Source organism: Mycotypha africana (genome assembly GCF_025528875.1).
Source record: "Mycotypha africana strain NRRL 2978 chromosome Unknown BDF20scaffold_7, whole genome shotgun sequence".
NCBI classification, from domain to species: Eukaryota; Fungi; Mucoromycota; class Mucoromycetes; order Mucorales; family Mycotyphaceae; genus Mycotypha; species Mycotypha africana.
The window spans coordinates 807026-825521 of record NW_026515731.1 but is presented as its reverse complement, the minus strand read 5'-3'; the positions used below and the strand labels follow the sequence as shown (position 1 = coordinate 825521).

At 39.3% G+C, this 18496-nt stretch overlaps 12 protein-coding genes across 12 annotated transcripts; 3 read left to right on the top strand and 9 right to left on the bottom strand.

The window, feature by feature from the left end:
• Window positions 1-6: 6 nt before the first annotated feature.
• On the bottom strand, window positions 7-3299 carry BDF20DRAFT_878084 (kinase-like domain-containing protein). The gene is made up of 4 exons (XM_053081484.1): window positions 3125-3299; window positions 1721-3035; window positions 846-1644; window positions 7-759 (listed from the first exon to the last, which is right to left on the bottom strand). The coding sequence occupies exons 2-4, from the start codon at window positions 2879-2881 to the stop codon at window positions 374-376; spliced, it is 2346 nt and encodes a 781-aa protein (XP_052934825.1). The 5' UTR covers window positions 2882-3035; window positions 3125-3299; the 3' UTR covers window positions 7-373.
• A 481-nt stretch (window positions 3300-3780) lies between these two features.
• Window positions 3781-4523, bottom strand: BDF20DRAFT_878076 (uncharacterized protein). The gene is made up of 2 exons (XM_053081483.1): window positions 4354-4523; window positions 3781-4274 (listed from the first exon to the last, which is right to left on the bottom strand). The coding sequence occupies exons 1-2, from the start codon at window positions 4421-4423 to the stop codon at window positions 3979-3981; spliced, it is 366 nt and encodes a 121-aa protein (XP_052934824.1). The 5' UTR covers window positions 4424-4523; the 3' UTR covers window positions 3781-3978.
• Window positions 4524-4841: 318 nt separating this feature from the next.
• BDF20DRAFT_878072 (uncharacterized protein) lies at window positions 4842-5324 on the bottom strand (the record flags this gene model as incomplete). Its single annotated transcript, XM_053081482.1, has 3 exons — window positions 5214-5324; window positions 5048-5140; window positions 4842-4990 (listed from the first exon to the last, which is right to left on the bottom strand). Coding segments are annotated over exons 1-3 (263 nt in total), but the record flags the coding sequence as incomplete, so codon positions are not given.
• A 584-nt stretch (window positions 5325-5908) lies between these two features.
• On the bottom strand, window positions 5909-7732 carry BDF20DRAFT_878067 (uncharacterized protein). The gene is made up of 2 exons (XM_053081481.1): window positions 7219-7732; window positions 5909-7137 (listed from the first exon to the last, which is right to left on the bottom strand). Exons 1-2 carry the CDS (start codon window positions 7597-7599, stop codon window positions 5959-5961), a joined length of 1560 nt encoding a protein of 519 aa, XP_052934822.1. The 5' UTR covers window positions 7600-7732; the 3' UTR covers window positions 5909-5958.
• A 4-nt stretch (window positions 7733-7736) lies between these two features.
• On the top strand, window positions 7737-8915 carry BDF20DRAFT_600397 (uncharacterized protein). Its single transcript, XM_053075845.1, has 2 exons — window positions 7737-8222; window positions 8306-8915. The coding sequence occupies exons 1-2, from the start codon at window positions 8078-8080 to the stop codon at window positions 8782-8784; spliced, it is 624 nt and encodes a 207-aa protein (XP_052934821.1). The 5' UTR covers window positions 7737-8077; the 3' UTR covers window positions 8785-8915.
• A 30-nt stretch (window positions 8916-8945) lies between these two features.
• BDF20DRAFT_878055 (peptidase 26S subunit) lies at window positions 8946-10598 on the bottom strand. Its single transcript, XM_053081480.1, has 4 exons — window positions 10425-10598; window positions 10236-10333; window positions 9681-10132; window positions 8946-9560 (listed from the first exon to the last, which is right to left on the bottom strand). Exons 1-4 carry the CDS (start codon window positions 10546-10548, stop codon window positions 9047-9049), a joined length of 1188 nt encoding a protein of 395 aa, XP_052934820.1. The 5' UTR covers window positions 10549-10598; the 3' UTR covers window positions 8946-9046.
• A 97-nt stretch (window positions 10599-10695) lies between these two features.
• Window positions 10696-11499, bottom strand: BDF20DRAFT_600470 (uncharacterized protein). Its single transcript, XM_053075846.1, has one exon. It carries the CDS (start codon window positions 11299-11301, stop codon window positions 10843-10845), a length of 459 nt encoding a protein of 152 aa, XP_052934819.1. The 5' UTR covers window positions 11302-11499; the 3' UTR covers window positions 10696-10842.
• Window positions 11463-12026, bottom strand: BDF20DRAFT_822399 (uncharacterized protein; the record flags this gene model as incomplete). The annotated part of the gene is made up of 2 exons (XM_053077691.1): window positions 11463-11696; window positions 11796-12026. The coding sequence occupies 2 exons, from the start codon at window positions 12024-12026 to the stop codon at window positions 11463-11465; spliced, it is 465 nt and encodes a 154-aa protein (XP_052934818.1).
• A 604-nt stretch (window positions 12027-12630) lies between these two features.
• On the top strand, window positions 12631-15042 carry BDF20DRAFT_988847 (uncharacterized protein; the record flags this gene model as incomplete). The annotated part of the gene is made up of 2 exons (XM_053085285.1): window positions 12631-13194; window positions 14581-15042. 2 exons carry the CDS (start codon window positions 12631-12633, stop codon window positions 14713-14715), a joined length of 699 nt encoding a protein of 232 aa, XP_052934816.1. The 3' UTR covers window positions 14716-15042.
• Window positions 14513-15042, top strand: BDF20DRAFT_878048 (uncharacterized protein). The gene is made up of 2 exons (XM_053081479.1): window positions 14513-14531; window positions 14598-15042. The coding sequence occupies exon 2, from the start codon at window positions 14724-14726 to the stop codon at window positions 14973-14975; it is 252 nt and encodes an 83-aa protein (XP_052934817.1). The 5' UTR covers window positions 14513-14531; window positions 14598-14723; the 3' UTR covers window positions 14976-15042.
• Window positions 15043-15535: 493 nt separating this feature from the next.
• BDF20DRAFT_600308 (uncharacterized protein) lies at window positions 15536-16297 on the bottom strand. Its single transcript, XM_053075843.1, has one exon. It carries the CDS (start codon window positions 16206-16208, stop codon window positions 15669-15671), a length of 540 nt encoding a protein of 179 aa, XP_052934815.1. The 5' UTR covers window positions 16209-16297; the 3' UTR covers window positions 15536-15668.
• Window positions 16298-17679, bottom strand: BDF20DRAFT_600348 (HSF-type DNA-binding-domain-containing protein). The gene is made up of 3 exons (XM_053075844.1): window positions 17472-17679; window positions 17237-17388; window positions 16298-16988 (listed from the first exon to the last, which is right to left on the bottom strand). Exons 1-3 carry the CDS (start codon window positions 17552-17554, stop codon window positions 16387-16389), a joined length of 837 nt encoding a protein of 278 aa, XP_052934814.1. The 5' UTR covers window positions 17555-17679; the 3' UTR covers window positions 16298-16386.
• Between the last annotated feature and the right edge of the window lie 817 nt (window positions 17680-18496).

Sequence of the window (18496 nt, the reverse complement as noted above, 5' to 3'; positions counted from 1 at the left end):
TTTTTTAAAAAAAAAAAAAAAAACAAAAAAAAAACGCTAGGAAAACAATGTCAATAACCCTACGCCTTTCGCTTTTTTTTCCTCGCCCCTAATACATGTTTTAATCATTTACATTTTTTCCAACTCCTGTACTTTACTATGTATATCAAATAAAAGAAGATTTTGTGTTTGCTTGTCTTTTTTATGAGGGCTTTTGTAACATTATTTATTGATATCATCATATATATGATAATGGATCGAAAAAAAAAAGAAAGCAACAATCAATGATACAAGTAAAATAAAGAAAGGGGAGAAGGGCCAGGCATGGCAATGGCTAAGACCCTTTAAATAAAGAAAAAGACCATAGGGCAGATTTAGCATTGTGGTGGAATGCTTATATTGGCGGAAGGGGAGGTGAATGCATGGTCTGGGAAGGCGGAGGAGATGGAACTGTAGAGTAGGGCATTTGCGAGGGTGTTGCAGGTGTTGGTGGAGGTATATTGTTATTATTGGTTGACGTACTGATAGAGGTCATGGTATTACCGGTTGGCGCTGCGGCTAATCTTTTACCTTTCAACATATTTTTTAACGCCCTTAAAGCGAAAACTGTTAAACCGATACCAGCCCAATCTTCATCATGCAAATCACGTAAATCACCAACCGTCATGATATCTTGATTTTGGAGCTTGCGAGCCCATTCGTGCGCTTTGTCGATACTACGATGGGAAGCCTGAGCGCAATCACCTACAAACACGCTGATATCTGTGTCATCGGAGTACTCTAAAGCAGTAAAAAAAAAAAAAACCAACAAAGTAAATGAACTGCGGCTAATGGCAACGATCTTCTATCAAAATCGAAACCCATACCATCTAAAATGTGATTGACTAATTTCTCTCTTTCTCTATCCTCTGCAGGAACAGCGGTGGCGGCGGCGGCAGCAGGGGGTGCGGCATGCCCAGTGTAAATGTACATATTCGCCATACTATCAATGATGGATGCCTTTCGCTGACCTTCATCCTCATTCGCAGCAGCAGATGTTGTAGGAGTATTCGGATTACCCGCTGTGACAGGTGACGTCGCTGCAGACATTTTCAGTTCTTCTAACTCTCGTAAACTTCTCAAAGCCTCCCGATATCTACTTTCAGCTGCTCTCGCTCTCGTTTCGAAATCTTCGCATTTCTGCTCGATCTCCAATACGCGATCTGTCGCATGGTTCAATTCTCTCCGTGTTCTGTCTAACTCGGTGCGAATATCGCTTTCTCTTCTCCAGACCGATCGATGGACCTGATCCACTTGTTCCGATTCAGTAGGCTTATTGATATCGCGTAAAATGCGATTGATCTCCTTTGTAATATGTTGTTGGTAACGTTCAGGAAGCACCTGTTCATCGATCATTTCTCGCACTACTTCTTCTGCTGTATCGGTCTCTACGTTGAAATCAAACTTGACGGAAAGTTTATCCATCCCCTTGAAAACGACTTGTAGGGTGAGATGAATATTGTCTGGATCAGCTGCCAACAGAACGACGTCTGGCTCCACTGCCAAAAATGAATGCTCCAGAATTTCTTGAGCTGACATACGCTGGTCTTCCGGACCAAGGCAACTTTCAATGATATTGAGAATTTCCGGATTATGCACTTTTGACAAAGCGGCTGGTTTAATCCCCTATACCGATTCAACATTAATAAGCAGATGAGTGATACAGCAGGGTCCCTCATCATAGATATACAAAATAACTTACCGCTGACACCTTTTTATAAATTTGAGCAGCATTTCTACATTCACCATAAGGATATTCCCCTGTTACCATTTCCAACAGACACATACCGAAAGCATAAATATCGACTTTTTCATTGTATCCTTTTTCCTCGTACATTTCGGGTGCCATGAATTCGGGCGTGCCAATAAGTGTATATTTCTTGCCCAACTTCATTTCAGCAGTACCCATGTCACCAATCTTGACCTCACCATGGGCACCGTTAATGAAGATATTATCGCACTTGATGTCGCGGTGAATGATAGGGGGTTCATGACCATGCAGATAGGCCAGCCCTTTCAAAATCTGTCGAGACCAACGTTTGATGATTTTGAGGTTGGGTAAAGGTGCCAGTTTGCGAATATATTCTCTCAGTGTACCGGACGTCATCAGTTCTGTCACAAACACAAACTCATTCTCGCCGTACCAAGCGTCATGGAATGCAATAATGTTTGGATGACGCACTGATTTGAGAATCTGTATCTCATGTTCCAAATCCTTGTTGTTGTTGAGGGATGCCATGGCCTGCATGGTATTCCATGCCACTTCATATCCTTCCTCGCGATCGATGGCTTTATAAACTACTTTGTAAGCACCTTTACCGAGCAGAGTGTTGAGCCTGACATAACGTTCATTGGGTGACACTTCAACAACAGCTTCGGCATCGAGTGAATGCGACTGATCGTTGATCAACTCATGATGGCCGCCGCCATTGTTGTTGGCGGTCATCATTCCTTCCGTTGTTGTAGGAGTGCGAAACGAAGTACGCGTAGGGTAATTGTTATATTCATGCTGATGCGCCGTCGTCGTCATTGTTATTGGTATAGTATCATTGTTGATATTATTTTGTTTATTGGCGTCAAATGATTGAGATAACGGTGCATAATAATTAGAGTATGGATTATTATTATTGCTGTTGTTGCTGATGCTAAAAGTACTATCTACATAATTATTACTGTTATTATTACTACTGCTACTAATTGTACGTCTATGCTGGTATGCGTTATTGTTACTGTCTATATCGTTATTGGTTATTTGTTGCTTATAAACATCTGATGTATAATGGATATCAGATGTAGGCGACTGCTGGTCTATAGGCGGCTGCTCCTGTTCTTGCTGTTCTGAAGAATTTTCCATTGAGGACATTGTTTTTTTGCTGATAGATATGAATCTAGCCAATAAGAATTTTCACTAATGATAAACAGTTTTCTTTTTGCTGTAGGATGTATAAGTGTGTGTGTGTGTGTGTGTGTGTTGTGTAGGTGTTTATAGAGCCAAAAATAAAAAAGAAAGTGTATTTCTAAAAGCCAAATACAACAATTTTTTTTTTCTTTTTTAATTCAATTGACTCTATGCATTCAATAAACTTTGTACTTTAATGATAATTACAGATTATTTGAATTTGGCGTTGATAAAAAGACAAAGGCCTTTTCTGTTGTAATCGAAGCGTAATATGTAGGAGCAATGAGACTCTCTTTTCTAAAGCTGAAAGAGAAAGAGAGAAAGAAAAAAGGAAAAGAAAATATTTTTTTTTTTTTTCTGCTGCAGAAGGGAAAGCCCTAATATGATGAGGTCTTTTTTTATTTTAGAAAAAAATCAGCCAAGCTTTTCCTATGGGCGCTACAGTTTTTTAACTTTGGGTTTAAACGAAGCCGCAATATAACTAGACAAAAGAAACAAATTTTTGAAACGATTAAGTCACAGTTTCAAGATCGAACTACATAAAAATTGAGACGCTTAAATGTAAAAATCAAATCAGCTTCGTGCTTGCGAGTGACTTTGGTTTTCTAGAAAACTCCGCAAGTCTTCCTGTTAACTTCTAGATCGAAACGCTAATTGCCAACATGTTTTTAGCAGCGTTGACGTCCCGGTTTTAAAGTATTGAACAGGTTTTGCAGGCAAGGATACTTTGGCCGGGAACAGTCTTCAATGCTTCAAGATTGTTGGAACGGCAATTATTGCATATTCGAGAGGTTTTGTATTCATCAATTGTTGTCGTCAGTAAATCACCAGCAGCCTCTCTTCGCTTTAAGGCACGCCAAAGGACCAGTTTTATGGCCTTTGATGGGCATTGCAGTCTTCCCGAACATGCCATTAGCAACTACAACCAAAGGGACCTTTTTAGTGTTGCCTACACTAAAGGGTTCGGGCTTCCACTTGTTCTTCAGGGAAGTGCTGTAGAAATCATGAATTCTATCAATCTTTCTACGGATAGTGGATGAATTGCTAATTATCCAAAAACCTTACCTATCTTTCTTAGCGAGAGCATCGCTTACTTCTCTCGCATCTGCTTCTTTCCTCTCTTCTGGAACCTTTTGCTTCTTTTTCTTCTTCTTTTTACGTTTACAAAAGGCCATTCTGTCGGTATTCTTCTTTGGCCACTTGTTTCGATCTTTCTCCTTCTTCAACCTCAATTGCTTATTGTACTTTGTGGTTCCATTAATAAGCATATTGACCCTGTTGCCGGCGGCACGCTCCTGACCGTGGTATAGACAAAATATGTCTTCAGCAGCTCTTTCGCCGTAAAAAGAGAACAAGGCTTCGAAGTGCTGCAATATATATTGTACATGATGGTCATGTTGTTTGATGATAGAAGTTTTTGGCGGTTGGTATGCCACTTTCGATCATTTTAATTGTGCCTGCTTTCTTCTTTTCCAGCTTTGCAGCGTGTCTGGTACTTCTGGTCATACGATAATATTCCTTGGTAGAGCAGCTGGGTACTTAATGTTTGTTATGATCTAGTCCGATTGCCGCTGTGAAGGCAGATCTTCGCCCTGGATCAAGGAAAGCGGGTCTGTAATTGTCTTGTATTTCGTCATGAGAAAAATCTTCCCAAAGTCAAGGTGTGATTATGAATGGTCATGTCTTCTTTTGCTTTCTTTTTGCGGCTGAACAAAAAGCCTACAGTAAAACCGTCCGACCTAACCATGTTTCGAAACATTACATCAGAACTTTCCTTCAAAGCGGTTATACTATGACACAAGCAAAGATACGGGTGTGGTTACTATTAGGGATAATTTTGCTGAAAAAGTTCTTCTATAGGTTTTACCTCTTAAAGCCAAACTTTTTGAAGTTGAAGACTTTGCAGAATTGTTCGAGTTGGGCTGTATAACCTTTGGCAACTTTTCCATTCGAGGGAACGAGAAGTAGAATGACCCTGTAAGTCACAACTGAAGCACTTGATATCTCCAGTTGTTTGCTTCTTTTCTTCCTTGGTTTTAGCTGATTGCTTACGTTTCTTGCCGCTACTTCCAACTAAATTTCTGTTAAGCAAACATAAACTTGTCTTGCAGTGAGAGCATGATTACTTACCATCACGCGCAGAAACTGCTTTGTAAAACTTGCATTCATGGTATGCCTTGTTGAAATGTCCGCGTGTTTTGCAATCCTTGCACTCGATGCTTACTAGTCATACGAAACATGAATTGAGGGTTACCACTATAACCTATTTGTGGCAGCGCGCTCATGTGTTACTTACGGAAGGACTCGTTTTTGACTTTATTCTTATGGGTTTCTGCCACCGATTTATTTTTTTGCAAGATTTTGGCTTTGTACATGGTGAGTAGTAGCTATCAGGATGAGGAAAGAAGTATAGAAGAAAAAGATAGAAATCAAAGGAAAGATGTCAAACTTATTTTCTGGAAATGCTTTGAGTTTAACAACATCTATTTTTTATTACGATTGACAACAACAACGGTTATCTACGTGGCGGAAGAACGTGTTTGGGATCAGTTTAACGCTTAGATCAATTCATATGATCCTGAATAAAGTCTCGTAAACCACAACCCTGTATCTATTGCTGATAAGCGTGTCACACTAAAATACTCAGTACGTCTCGTAGTACTTTAACGTAATGCCACTATCCACTGAAAATGTCCAAGGACCTTCAAAAAAATGTCTCCAATTATTTATTCAATGAATTGTCCAAGAATATTATACCATTTCATTCTAAAGTTATTTAAAATTATCTAAATTAAATATATATATTGTCCAATAAAATTGTGTAGAGTTGAAGCTAAAACACTATATTTTCTTTTTTTTTTCCAAATCCGAGCTGGAAACTTTTTTTTTTTTTTGCTCCAGTGACCCACAACCCATCGTCACCTGAAACACAGAGCTGATAAGCTTACATTATGACTAAATTGGGGGAAAAAAAAAAAAAAAAAAAGAAAAACGGAAAGCTTACAAAGACAAGAAAGTGAAGGGTTTCTCGTTTATCAGTGTCAAGAAGAAAGTAAAGCTTCTTGTTTTTTATTGCTATTCTTCATGCTCGATGGCCGTTTTTCTAAAGCAGATACAGATGGCTGTGTTAAGGTATTGTTCAAAGATGTTAGGACTGTTTGAAGACGCAGTAATTCTGACTCTGTCTCGATTGGTTGGCTATTGAAATGGTGCGACGGGTGGCTGCTGTGTTCCTGCTGTTGGTTCTTTAGCTTTTGTTGTGCCGCTTTATCTTCCATCATCAGATTGTTTAATTCATCTTCTAGTTCTTTCTGGCCCTCTTTGCCGCCTATCTGTTCGTTATGAATCGCTTGATTACCTAATGATAAAGTATCCTCTACTTCTTTATGTTCGTCCAAGGTATCCTGCAGATGATCCATTGTCTCTTGCACAGTATCTACGTTGAAATCTTTTTGATGTAATAGTGTTCTTAATGTATCTGCGCCGAGATTAAAGGCATGGACGATTTGCAAGTCGTTCTGGGCTGTTTCAATACGAAGAAGAACGGTCTCCATCGTTTCCAAGACTTTCAGATTCTTCTCCAAGAGACGTTCGACTTTTTGTTTCTTTCTCAAGAAGTAGACAGCTTGTGACTTATGCTTGTTTCTCAACTGTTCTCGTGACAGATTGAGTAATTCTTCTGACTTGACCTGTAATTCGTTCACTTGCCGACTTAGAAGCGCACACATACTTTTCACTTTAACGATCGCTTTATCGTTCTCTACTATCTTTGCCGACTCTTTCACGGCTTCTCGATGCGTTGGAAATTTAATGATGATGGTCCTTGACAGGGTGGTTGTTTGCGTCTCTTCTACGTCTACGCCGTGATGAGCGTGCAGATACCGCAAAATCAATATCAAATCTAAATCACTCAACTGTATTGTCCCTTCTTCAGGGGACGTCATCGTTCCATATTTCTCTTTAAACTCCAAGAATGTCAACGTATGGTCTAGGGAACTGCATAAAGGTGTCTGATAATGCCGTTCTATTATTTTCCTAGAGAATTCATGTACAGTAGGCAAAACAATATACAGATGTTTGGGGGTTTCTTTCGGTATCATCCAATGGTATAACCATTGAAACCAACCTTCATTGCGGTTGGTTATTGTTATTTTGATTGGGTATCGCTTTTCGTAATCATTTTGTAGTAGGAGAGGGCCTTCTTCTTTGCTTATTTCTTCCTAACGTTGTTTGTGAAAAAAATAATTCGTCGAAAGGATGAGTATACTATTCAACTGCGGGCGCAGAAATGACCTACTTACCACCACGTTATCCATGGACAGAGGTTTGCCCATCTTGGGTCGGTAAAATAATTCTGCCAGCTCGTTAGAGTCAATGAAGCAGCTATTTTCTGTCGTGGACAGGAAACCGTGTAAATTGCAGTCTAACATCACTGCTTTCCAATAGTTGATATTGGCTACATAACCATAAGGGTTCAGTAGCTTGAGCTTGGAAAAATCAGAGTACAACGACTTCAATCGGTCCGTCGTCATTGCTTGATCAAAGTCGACATATTGTAAAGATAAATAATGTTGTAGTCTTTGTCGTCTTTCTGTAGTCGTTGAATTTATAGTATTGACATGAACACTATTGTTGTTATCATGGCTGTTTTGGCTTTGAAGTGTAGTGTCAACTGAGGACATGGAATGGCCAAGTGAAATAAGGTGATCTTTTGAAAGGGAAAGAAAGAGGGTCTAAGAACTCTTTTTGCCAGTTTGAAAAGAATTTGAGATTTATGCAAATTGTTGGCTGAGCTGGTTTTTTTTTTTTTTTTTTGGGAATAAAAAGAAAACCCTGAAAAAAAGGAAAAAGAGTTTCCCCAGACTTTCGAAAACTCTTCAAGCCGATCGATCCTTCAAAAGACAACTTGCATTTCAGTATGGAAAACTTATTTTTTTGCACTATTATAGGAGGGAACGATGGAAATGGCGGATGGTTTGATTGACTTGGATCGTTTGACATTTTCCTTGTCGTAGATGAGCAGCAACAGAACCAAAGAAGCCGTGCAAAATGTTCTTGTAGGAACGACTTTGACAGGTAAGGAACATGATGCTCCCCTCACCCCACCCCCACCCCCGCGAAGATATTTTTTATTTTTTACTAAAGACAGTTTGAAATATTATGGTATGGTGGGTGGATTCAATAAGCATAGCCGTCCTGGGTGGAACGGTAGGAGCGACCACAGCTACTCTATTCAACAAGCCAGTAAAGACGTTTGCCTTCAACGTTTGTTTACTTTCTGGCATGTACGGGTCAACATTTTTCTGTGAGTATATTGATGAAAACGAAGCGCTTTCCTTCTTCAAAGCCTGTACGATGCAATATCTAAAGAGTGATGTCTTTTTTTAGTGGTTCGAGAAACGTTTATAAGTTATCAACGACAGAAAAATAGTTATTTTGGGCTAAAGAACTCAGTGACTAAAGATCACGATGCTATGCTAAGCAGTACTTTAGCAGGCACCATGACGGGTGGATTAGTCAATGGTATTTTTAAAGGACCTCGTGCTGCACTGCCCAGCGCGGTCGTGATGGGTGCGCTTTGTTCAGGTCTTCAGTTTGTTTACACCAAAGTGAACCATTGGCGACAAGAGGCCATTATCAAAAGTGGTAGCCTGGATGGCGAAGATGTTTATCCCAACGAGGATGATCAACCCAAGAAGAGTTTCCTACAACATATTCATTTACCGAGCTGGTTCCCTATTCGTGAAATATCAGAGGAGGACTATAAAGAATTACTGGATACCAAGTTACACACATTGGAAGCCGAATTAGCGGAACTACAGAAGAAACTGGATCAACAAGAAAAGGCAACCAAAGAATTGAAATAGGGTCTAATGTAAAAACCATGCTCCACCCTTTTTTTTCGATACAGAGGAGGATGCTCTTCTTAGCCCCAATGGCTGGAAAAAAAAGACAAAAAGTTTCAATAGTGTACACACAAAAAAAAAGAGTATAGTTCGCCCCCGCCTCCCCCGCCCCCGCCCCTGCACCTCCCCTCTTTTCTTTAAAGATGATTATTATGATAGTTATTGATAGTATATCCTTTCATGCTTGCAAGTTGTAGAAAAACTGTTTTATTTGACATCTTTCTTACTTCCAAAGCTTCTTCAAACTGGTGTTTGCATCTGAATCCTTCTTCATCACCTTGGCCACAGACATTTCGAAATCTTCTTGAGTCACATGAACACGACGTTCACGTAAAGCAAACATACCCGCTTCCGTGCAAACTGCTTTCACTTCAGCACCGCTACTTCCACTCATTTTTTCTGCAATTTTACGAAGGTTGATACCACGGGTCAAGTTCATTTTACGTGAGTGAATCTTTAAAATATCAGCACGAGCTTCTTCACTTGGTGGAGGGAATTCAATTTTACGATCAATACGTCCCGGACGTAGTAATGCAGGATCCAGAATATCTATACGGTTGGTGGCCATGATCACTTTGATGTTCTTTGTAGCTTCAAAACCATCCAACTGATTCAATAATTCCAGCATTGTTCTTTGTACTTCAGAATCTCCTCCTCCTCCTCCTCCACCGCTTTCCATACGAGCTGAGCCGATCGAATCGATTTCATCCATAAAGATAATAGAGGGAGCGTGTTCTCTAAAGCAGCGTTAACATAGGACACAATGAGTTTTGTTTTATCCATTTCAAAAAGGAGTTGGGAAAAGCAGACGAGTCTCTACATCGGATAACGTGATGGATGGTTTTTTATTCTCTTACCTGGCCATGACAAAAAGTTCTCTCACCATTCTACTACCTTCACCGATATATTTTTGTACCAATTCTGAACCCGAGACACGGATAAAACGACAATCTGTGTGATGGGCGACGGCTCTTGCTAATAGTGTTTTACCTGTACCAGGAGGACCATACAGCAATACACCCTTGGGTTGAGCAATACCCAGCGATTCGAATAGTTCAGGATGTTTCACGGGTAGTTCAATGACTTCCTTGATTTCCTTGATTTGTTGATCTAAACCACCCACCATTTCGTAAGTAGAATCGGGTACTTTTTCGACCATCATGAGTGATACGAGAGGGTCAATCTTGTTGGGTAATACTTTATGAAGTTGGTAGGAATCGTTACGGAGCGCAACACGTGTTGTGGGTGTAAGTTGACTGAGGTCGATATCCGAAGCAATGTCAACTACGAATTTGCCTTCAGGATGAACCTAAGGGGAAGAAACACATTAGAAGGCTGATCTCTTTTCTTGTCCTATCGGATGCTGTTTTTGTGCATCTGCTGCATTCACAGTGGACATTATCTCATCGTACCTTGACAAGCACTTTCTTTTTGCCCATCACTTTGACGACTTCACCCACATACGATCCGGGCTCTTGTAACAATTGCAGTTCTTCTTTTAAAAGACGCACTATGAGAGCATCGTCCAAGGGTTATGTTTAATTCTCCACGTTGCACGATGTGTTTGCTGCGAATGTCTTGTCTTCTTTTTTCTTTTTTACCTTTGGCATTCAAAGCATTTCTTTGCGCTTCCAATCGTCTCAAATCTTGAGACTTTTGGTTCAAAAGAAGTTCGCAACCCTCAATTTTCGCTTGGTAATACGATTTAATTCCTTCTCTTTTCATATCTATGTATTGTATTTTTTTTTTTTATGCAGTGACGAAGGTCGTAATAGGAAAAAAAAAGGAACTCTATTGCGCGTCTCTCTCTGTATTTTTTTTTCTTTATTCCGAGTGTAGAAAAAGGGAATTCCAAAGTGCGCCGCTTACGTCACGACTTTGGAGGAGTGTACCAAAAAGAGGCAGATTATTTTATGCACGCATCATTTGACGGGAAAATCAAGCAACACGAGAGGGGGATGATGAAATACACCGGTTCTATGCATTGTCTTTTTGTCATTTTTTGGTTTATCAGATGCATTAAGTAGCCATAATGAAGGGATCGTTTCTTCTTTTCCAGACTTGTTCGTAGAACCTACGTCGTGCATCCGAGTGATATTTGCAGCGCAACTCACAATCGCACTCGCCTGTGGAGGCGCTGTCTTTTTTCAAAGAAGCACACGTCTCGTGCTTGGTACTGATCCAAAGCATGGGCACGTCTACCGTCACACTGTACTTTTCCTTCAAAGCACGTGAAATTTTCGATTTCAAGGCGATTTTACGAGCATGGTATTTACTGTTGACGGTGTAGTATCCATGGGCATGACTGAGGTCCACGTGGGTGAACACAAAGAGAACGTTTTTCCAAACGGACTTGGCAGTTTGTTCTTGCGCATGCGTGGATGTGTTGTTGTTGTTGTTGTTGTCGTCGTCGTCATGCTGCTGCACTGGCTGAGCCTGTGGCATGAGCGGTGATATCAACTGAACAAAGGTGTCCATCGTTTTAAAGATAATATCCGCACTACAGTGAATAAAAGGGAAGGGGTTTTTGTTATCCACACCGTTCCCTTTACAAAACAAAAATTGGAGGGGAAGGTCTTTTTGAGGCAAAGTAGGGTTGTAGGACCACGATGAGAGCAAGGAACAGATCTGGAACCAACTTACTTTGTGCTGATTTTAAAGACTAATAAAATGCAATGAATGCCGTCATCCAAAGCCATATCGACCATGGCTTGTTGGATGATGCTTTGAAAATAGTCATCCCGATGAAGAGAGTCACCAAAACCAGGCGTGTCTGTTGCATGGATGTAGCATCCAAAATCTTCCTTCTCATGCATAAAACGATCCAAGGGCGCCCAGAACCCACTCGCCGTTTGCACTTGTTTCGTTTGCGACTATTTTCTTTTTTTTTTTTTGTTTTGATATTTGTGGGAAAGAACGAGGTAAGAACGGATGCGCGTATCCCCGAGTGTATATGTGTGCATTGGGCTCACCTTGGCTGATTGTTTGTGATGAAACACTTGTTTTCCTAGCATATCATTCAGTAAAGTGGATTTCCCATCACCTGTTCTACCGAGTGCTATGATATTCAAATGTTCTTTTCTATGGGTAAAAAAGGCATGATTCGGAACGGATTTGTCAAGGATGGATATGATTGGCTCTGTGCAATACCGCCACCGAGGAGCTTTGTTGTTGTCTCTGTATTCAGATCGTGCTGCGATCATGATGGGATCAAGATCGTGTTCGATGAAGTGGAAAGGATCGTTGATGCTACATTCAGCAACAGCAGCCGCCGCCACCGTAGCAGAATCATCGTGGTAGTAGTTCTCCTGTTCCTCGTTATGAAATAATACGTCCTGTTGGCAATGCATCATGACTGGTTTTTTTTTTTTTTTGATGTGGAGAGTAATTGAAACGATGGGTTGAGATTAACGAAAATAAAGACAAATAAAACCCACGGAAAATGAGAAAATGAATTTCATTGGAAGTCCCCGCATTTTTACAAAAAGTTACAGTTTTTCATGTGGGTTTATTCCGAACTTACCCGTGGTAGCTTGTCTGACTTTTTTTTTTCTTTTGTGGTGGTGGACTTGATTTCATTGATCTCTTTTTCTTTTTTCATTTTCATCCCACTTTGTAGAGTGAAGACGCATCCTATTCATTATTCATTGAATGTTTTCTACTGACCAACTATAAAACGTAGCAACAACAGCAACAGCAACAGCATTAGCAACCACCACAGCGACCTCATTGGCTGCAGAGAAGTAAAGAGAAAGAAAAAAAAACCCCGAAAAACAAAAAAAAGAATACAATCGTCCCCCCCCCACCATGGCTACCACGATCTGGTCAAAAAGAAGAGAGAATAGCAACATGGGCAGTTTAGCATCGGCTCCGTGCACTATCTTCTCGAGTACATCCACGCTTTCGCCTCGTCAAATAGCCAATAAGGCGTTGACATTAGGTTGTAAAAAGCTGGATCGAGACGATAAACGAAGCAAGCAGCGATACCATGTACGCGAACGATTGTTACTGTGCAATACGATAGCCAAAGCAGAAGAAGTATTGAACAAACGCACAAGACGAACGAATCGTCGTGTGTTGGCTGCTGAAGAGGAAGACGAAGATCAGAGTGATGAAGAGTACTTTTCTACAACCAACGGTGGTAGTCAGAAGCAAGCACAGGAGGAGCAAAAGCTGCAACAGCCACAGTCGTTCCATTTTCACCACAAAAATCAGCAAGAATTCACTGTAAAACAGCATCATTCTCCTTTATTACGGGATATTTCCAACGAAAACGAGGAGGAAGAATCTGAGAAAGCGGCAGTGGCACAGAAGAAGACATCAGCACAACCAAGCATCCTACCCACAACAGAGGGTTCTTTTGCTTTTTCGGTCAAGCATCAACCTCATGAGAATACAGACAATAGTAGTAGTAGTAGTAGTAGTAGTAGTAGTAACATCAGCAACAGCAACAGCAACAGCCATTCTAGTGAGACAAATATACCCAACACATCAAGCATCTGTCCGCGTAGTTCCTCGGAAGATAATCCAAAAATGCCCACCATGTCCTCGGCCAATTCGGTGCATGGTAATAGCAGTAGTCATTCATTGTCATCCTTCCTCTCGCCATCGACAACACCAGCATTATCACCTGTTTCTTCCTCCGTCTCATTGGCCTCCTTGTCTTCCAATACTAGCATTCATTTACTTTATCCAACAACAACAACAACCACTGCTGCTGCTGCTGCTGCTGCTGCTACTGCTACTGTTACTGCCAACAGAACAGAATGGGATTGCAGTAAAACAGTGAATGAGAGTAGCAATAACAATAAGCATATAACAAGTCCTACTTTTTACCTTTAAAAACAAAATTCATTGTAGAGTTCAAATCCTATTATATCTCACCAAAAAAAAAAAAAAAAAGGAGGACACCGATCCGCCTCGGCAAAGTGTTCAATGTACTGTCTGTTTTAATAAATAAACCCGAGCGCTTTTTCTTTTTAGGGTTTGTGTAGGATGAAAGCAAAAAGACCGTCCATTCCTTTTTTAAAGGTGTTTTTTGTGCTATCCTCTGGATCGAGACGGGCTTTTTTTTTTTTTTTTTTTTTTTTTTTTTTTTTTTTTTCTGTGTATTGTTGGATCCATCTCTAGCGGACATTGTCCAACGAACGAGAGATGTGTGTGGTCGTTTTCATTCATGAGGCAATAGATAAGAGTGACTCTAGACGATCCGAATAACAGGCTTAAAATGACAAAGAGAGGATCATCCTCTGGCATGTAGTCATCTGCTCCCACGAAGGTTGGATTCTGCAGAAGCGTGTTTCACCAAAGAATAGTTGCCATCATTTTGGATTATCGTTACAGAGAGTCATGCATCATAAAAACCAATTTCCCCCCCCCATTCTGCCTGAGAAACTTGATTGGCGTTTGCATTCCAAAAAGATACGTGATGATGGATACCACGGCTTTTCTGACCACGTCATGAAGGGATCCCCCAAGCTTTATCTGATAAACATTCTTTAACAATGAACCTCTTTTTAGCCAATGGAGAATGTGTTGGGATGATTACAACCTTACATCATACCCGCCCATCAGTGTTAGCCCTTCCGGCCTGATGCTTTTTTTTTGGTCAGTTTAGCAGACAGAATAGAAAAAAGAGCAAAAAAAAAAAAAAAAAAAAAAAAAAAAAAAAAAAAAAAAGCATACAGCTCCGCGAGAAACAGGGGTATCTACTTTACTGTTAGATCTTGCTGGTTGATATAATTTATTGATCATCAGAAAAGAAAGCTTCCAACCTATGAGCAGATAAATGGTGTCCACTCTTTCATCTCCACACCTAAACCAGTCTTGAAAATGACACAGGCAAACTTTTACTGGCGTTGGTCTGTGCATAATTTCAATTGTGGCGCGTAGAAAGGATAATGCGAAGAAAAGAAAAGAGCAGGCATAAAACCCCTCAAAAAACGGACAATAATATGCTCCATTTTATTTTATTTTTCTGTTTACAAGGGTCCAAGATGCAATATCAATTAGATGAGAATCACCCATTTTTGGGTCCCCTTTTTTTTATTTTTTTTATATTTTTTTGGGATTCTCGTGTTTATAGCTTACGACTAGCAAAATCGTACTGGAATAATAGGCGAACTATTCTAGATATATTTTTTTTCTCCTAAAAGGCACATTGTAACCCAAGGGCACAATAAAAAAACTTTCTCACCATGAGAACGCGATGATTTCTCGTCTTCCGAAACAAAAAAAGAAAATAAGATTCTATTTTTTATTAAAACAGAGTTAAAAATTCTTTTCTAAAAAAGGCAATTTCGTCCCCTCCCCCTTTTCCCAAAGGGTCTTTTGGAAAAATTAAAGAATTTTTTTTTCTCAAAAAAAAAAAAGGGGGGTGGGGGCGGAAATGGATGTGTTTCGTTTCCATGCACCAAAGACAAATCAGATCAAAATTTATATACATTTATCAGATATATTTTTCATTAGAAAGATGGGGTTTTTTTTTTTCTCTCTCTTTTTTTTTAACCAGAATAGTAAAAAAATAAGAAGAAAAAGGGTATGGCATTTTTTAAGGGGGGGTGTGATTTTTTTTTTGTAAATAAGGGGAAAGCAATATCAAAAACATAAAAAAAAAAAATGAGGAGAAAAGAATGAAGGATGGGGGTAAAATAGAGAGGGGGGGGGAGGGAGTTTTTTTTTGTGTTTTTTTTTTGTTTTCGTGTTTCAAGAATATCCAAGGAAAGAGGGGAGCAGTGATGGACGATATAGAACTTTCTATCTAAATCGGGAAAATGGCATTCTAGAAAGAGAACATCCATTCATTCATCCAACACTCGCCCCTCTCCCTTACATGGTCTGTAGGTTCAAGTCGCAGTATTTTTCCTTCTTTTCATGGGAGGCAGAATGTCATGTACGGGTTGGTTGATTAAGGAAGAAATGGATGGAAGAGCATTGGAATGTCTACTGCTGTTGTTTCCCAGCGTGCGTTGAGTCGAATGATGATTGCTACTACTGTTGCTGTTACTACTGCTGTTCGAGTGACGGTGATGGAGTGAAGGATGATGATGATGTTGTTGACTGCTGCGACGTTCTTGTGGCTGATGTGAATAAGAGGGTATGGGTTGAGGCTGATGTGACAAAATACTGGAACGAGAAGCGCTATGAAAAGGATCATACACTGAAGAAGTCATTTTCGCTCTTTCTCCATCTTCGTCCTCTTCGTCTTCTTCCTCATCGTCGTCCTCGTCTTCATCTTCTATATCTCCATCAATATAAGATCGAGTGCTTTCATCCAACTCGTCTATTTCTTCGTCTTCTATATCGCGTACTTTCTGATTGGCTATATTTTTGACTATGTGTGCAAAGGAAACAAGGGGAAGGGGGGATGGGGTGGGGAGTGGCATGGTTAATAGCTGAAGAAATAAGAATAGATTGTTTTCTTTTTCCCATCTCTACCTGTATTGAGAAACGGTAAACTATCATCAATGATATCAGGATCTACAACAAAAAGAAAAGGGAAGGGTGGTCAACGCAAAAGACAAAGAGGGCCTCTTCATGGTTTTGGAACGCACTTTACTCTTTTCAATGACACGCGTAATAAAGTCTACTAATACATGAATCGTCTTTTTGTTGATGGTAAAAAACCCATATAAAATCAATGCATGGTTTTTTTTTTTTTTTCAAGAGCGCACTTGGAGGCTGTTCAAGAATTACCTTTTTCTGTTCAGCTTGAATCTGACTTAGTTTGATGGTCTGTCTGAAGAGATCTTCTCGTCGTTTATCCACCGATCTTAGTTTTCTTTTGAGCTCAGTAATTTGTTCCTTGATAACATGGTCTTGAAGCACATTTTGCTGCTGAAGCGTCATCAAGACCGCAGCCGAAGCCGAAGAAGTAGCAGGATTGAGAAAGCCATTGTCACCAGCAAGATTGCTACTAAATTGATAACGTTGTTGTGGATGATGTTGTTGCTGCAATAAAGCTGCTGTGCTTGCGTTGGCCAATTCTTGTTGTTGTTGTAATAACTTTTGCTGGCTCAACAATTTGGGTGTTCTTCTTTTGACTTCCACCAATTGTTCGGGTCTGTCTTTTCTAAATTTCTCGTGTTTAAATTGCCAAACCGTCCTTTTTTCAAACGTATCATCGTAAGCCAAATTCAATTGATAGACTTTTCTAAAGCCATACACTAAATTTGAATAAAGTAAAGCATGATAAAAGGCGCCATTGAAAAAAAAAAAAAAAAAAAAAAAAAAAAAAAAAAAAAAAATTTAAAAAAAAAGGGAAATTTCAAAGAAAAATGATCGAATGACGAAAGAAAAAAAAAAAAAAAAAGAAGGAAAATGGTTAGTCAACCGTTGGCTTTTTTTTTTTTTTTCTTTTTTTTCGTTCTAGAAAATTTTTTATATATTTTTGTAACAAAAAGGGAAAATTTACGATTTAGTTGTCTAACAAAACTTTGCCAGTTGCTATGCTTGAAGAATCTTGGTAAAATAACTTGAGAAAAAGAAGTGGCGTTTGGAATACATATTGTTTGTCCACTGTCTACCCAAAATATGTGCTCTGCTGACGCTTTATCTGTTAGAATACTACAATATTTTTTAAATGTTGTTAAAGAAAGGGGTGCGTCTTTTCTGCTGTATTTTTCTAGATTACGAATGAGTTTCCTTACAACCAAAGCTTTTTTATAAACGATGGCAAAGGTCTCTTCTTGGATGTGCCTTCGTAATTTTCCGTAGTTAAAATTGTCTCCATTTTTGGTTTTGATTTATTCTTTTTCACAAATGTTTCAATGTTTAACAAAATGTTTTAGAAAAAGAATAAAAAAGGAGAGGAGAAGAACAAACAACAACAACACAACAACAGAAAAAAAAAAAAAAATCCAGACAAGTAAAAAAAAAAAAAAAAAAAAAAAAAAAATGGTAATAATAATAAATAAATAAAAAGGAAAAAGAGCGTTACTCTTTTTTTTTCTTATTTCCGCTAGAAAAAAAAAATCTGCTAAGTGCAAATCCTAAAAAACAAAAACAAAAAAAAAAGGAGACGGAAAAAAAGAAATAAAAAGAGTAACGCTCTTTTTTTTTTCTCGCTCACACACACAAATTCATTCACACGTATTCTGGAGCGGATGATATCCATGCATATCCACAGACCACAAAAAAAAAAAAAAAAGAAAAAAGTTTCATTTTCGACCAATCAAATAGGCTTTCTCTTTTTTGTTCTCTCGCTGTGACCATTTTTAGGCTAGATGTCTTCCTTTTATTTCACCCTCTTTCAAACGCTGTTTAAGCATCATCACTTGATGCAAGACTTCCTCGTCTTTATCAAACATGGTAAGCGCTCTATCACAGACATCTTGTATCAAGTGAAGAGCAGTTTTATGCCAAAATCCGATGAAACCGTCTTTGTGTTGAAGAGAAGCTAGACATACAGATAACCGATCTGCCGAGCTTAGGGACATGTCTAGAAACGTTGTTTTTGTTAATGTCTGTTCTTCTTCTTCTTCTTCTTCTTCCTCTTCTTCTTTTCTATCACTATTCACAAAAGGGCCATCGTCGTAATTTTTTGTAATTGTACTAAACGGTCGAAACAGTAGGATCTTGATCAAATTATGAATCATATGCATGTGCATGACAACTCCTGCAGTACATGCCTGCATCCCCCTTGCTATCTTTGTTCTTGTTGCTGTTTTCGTTG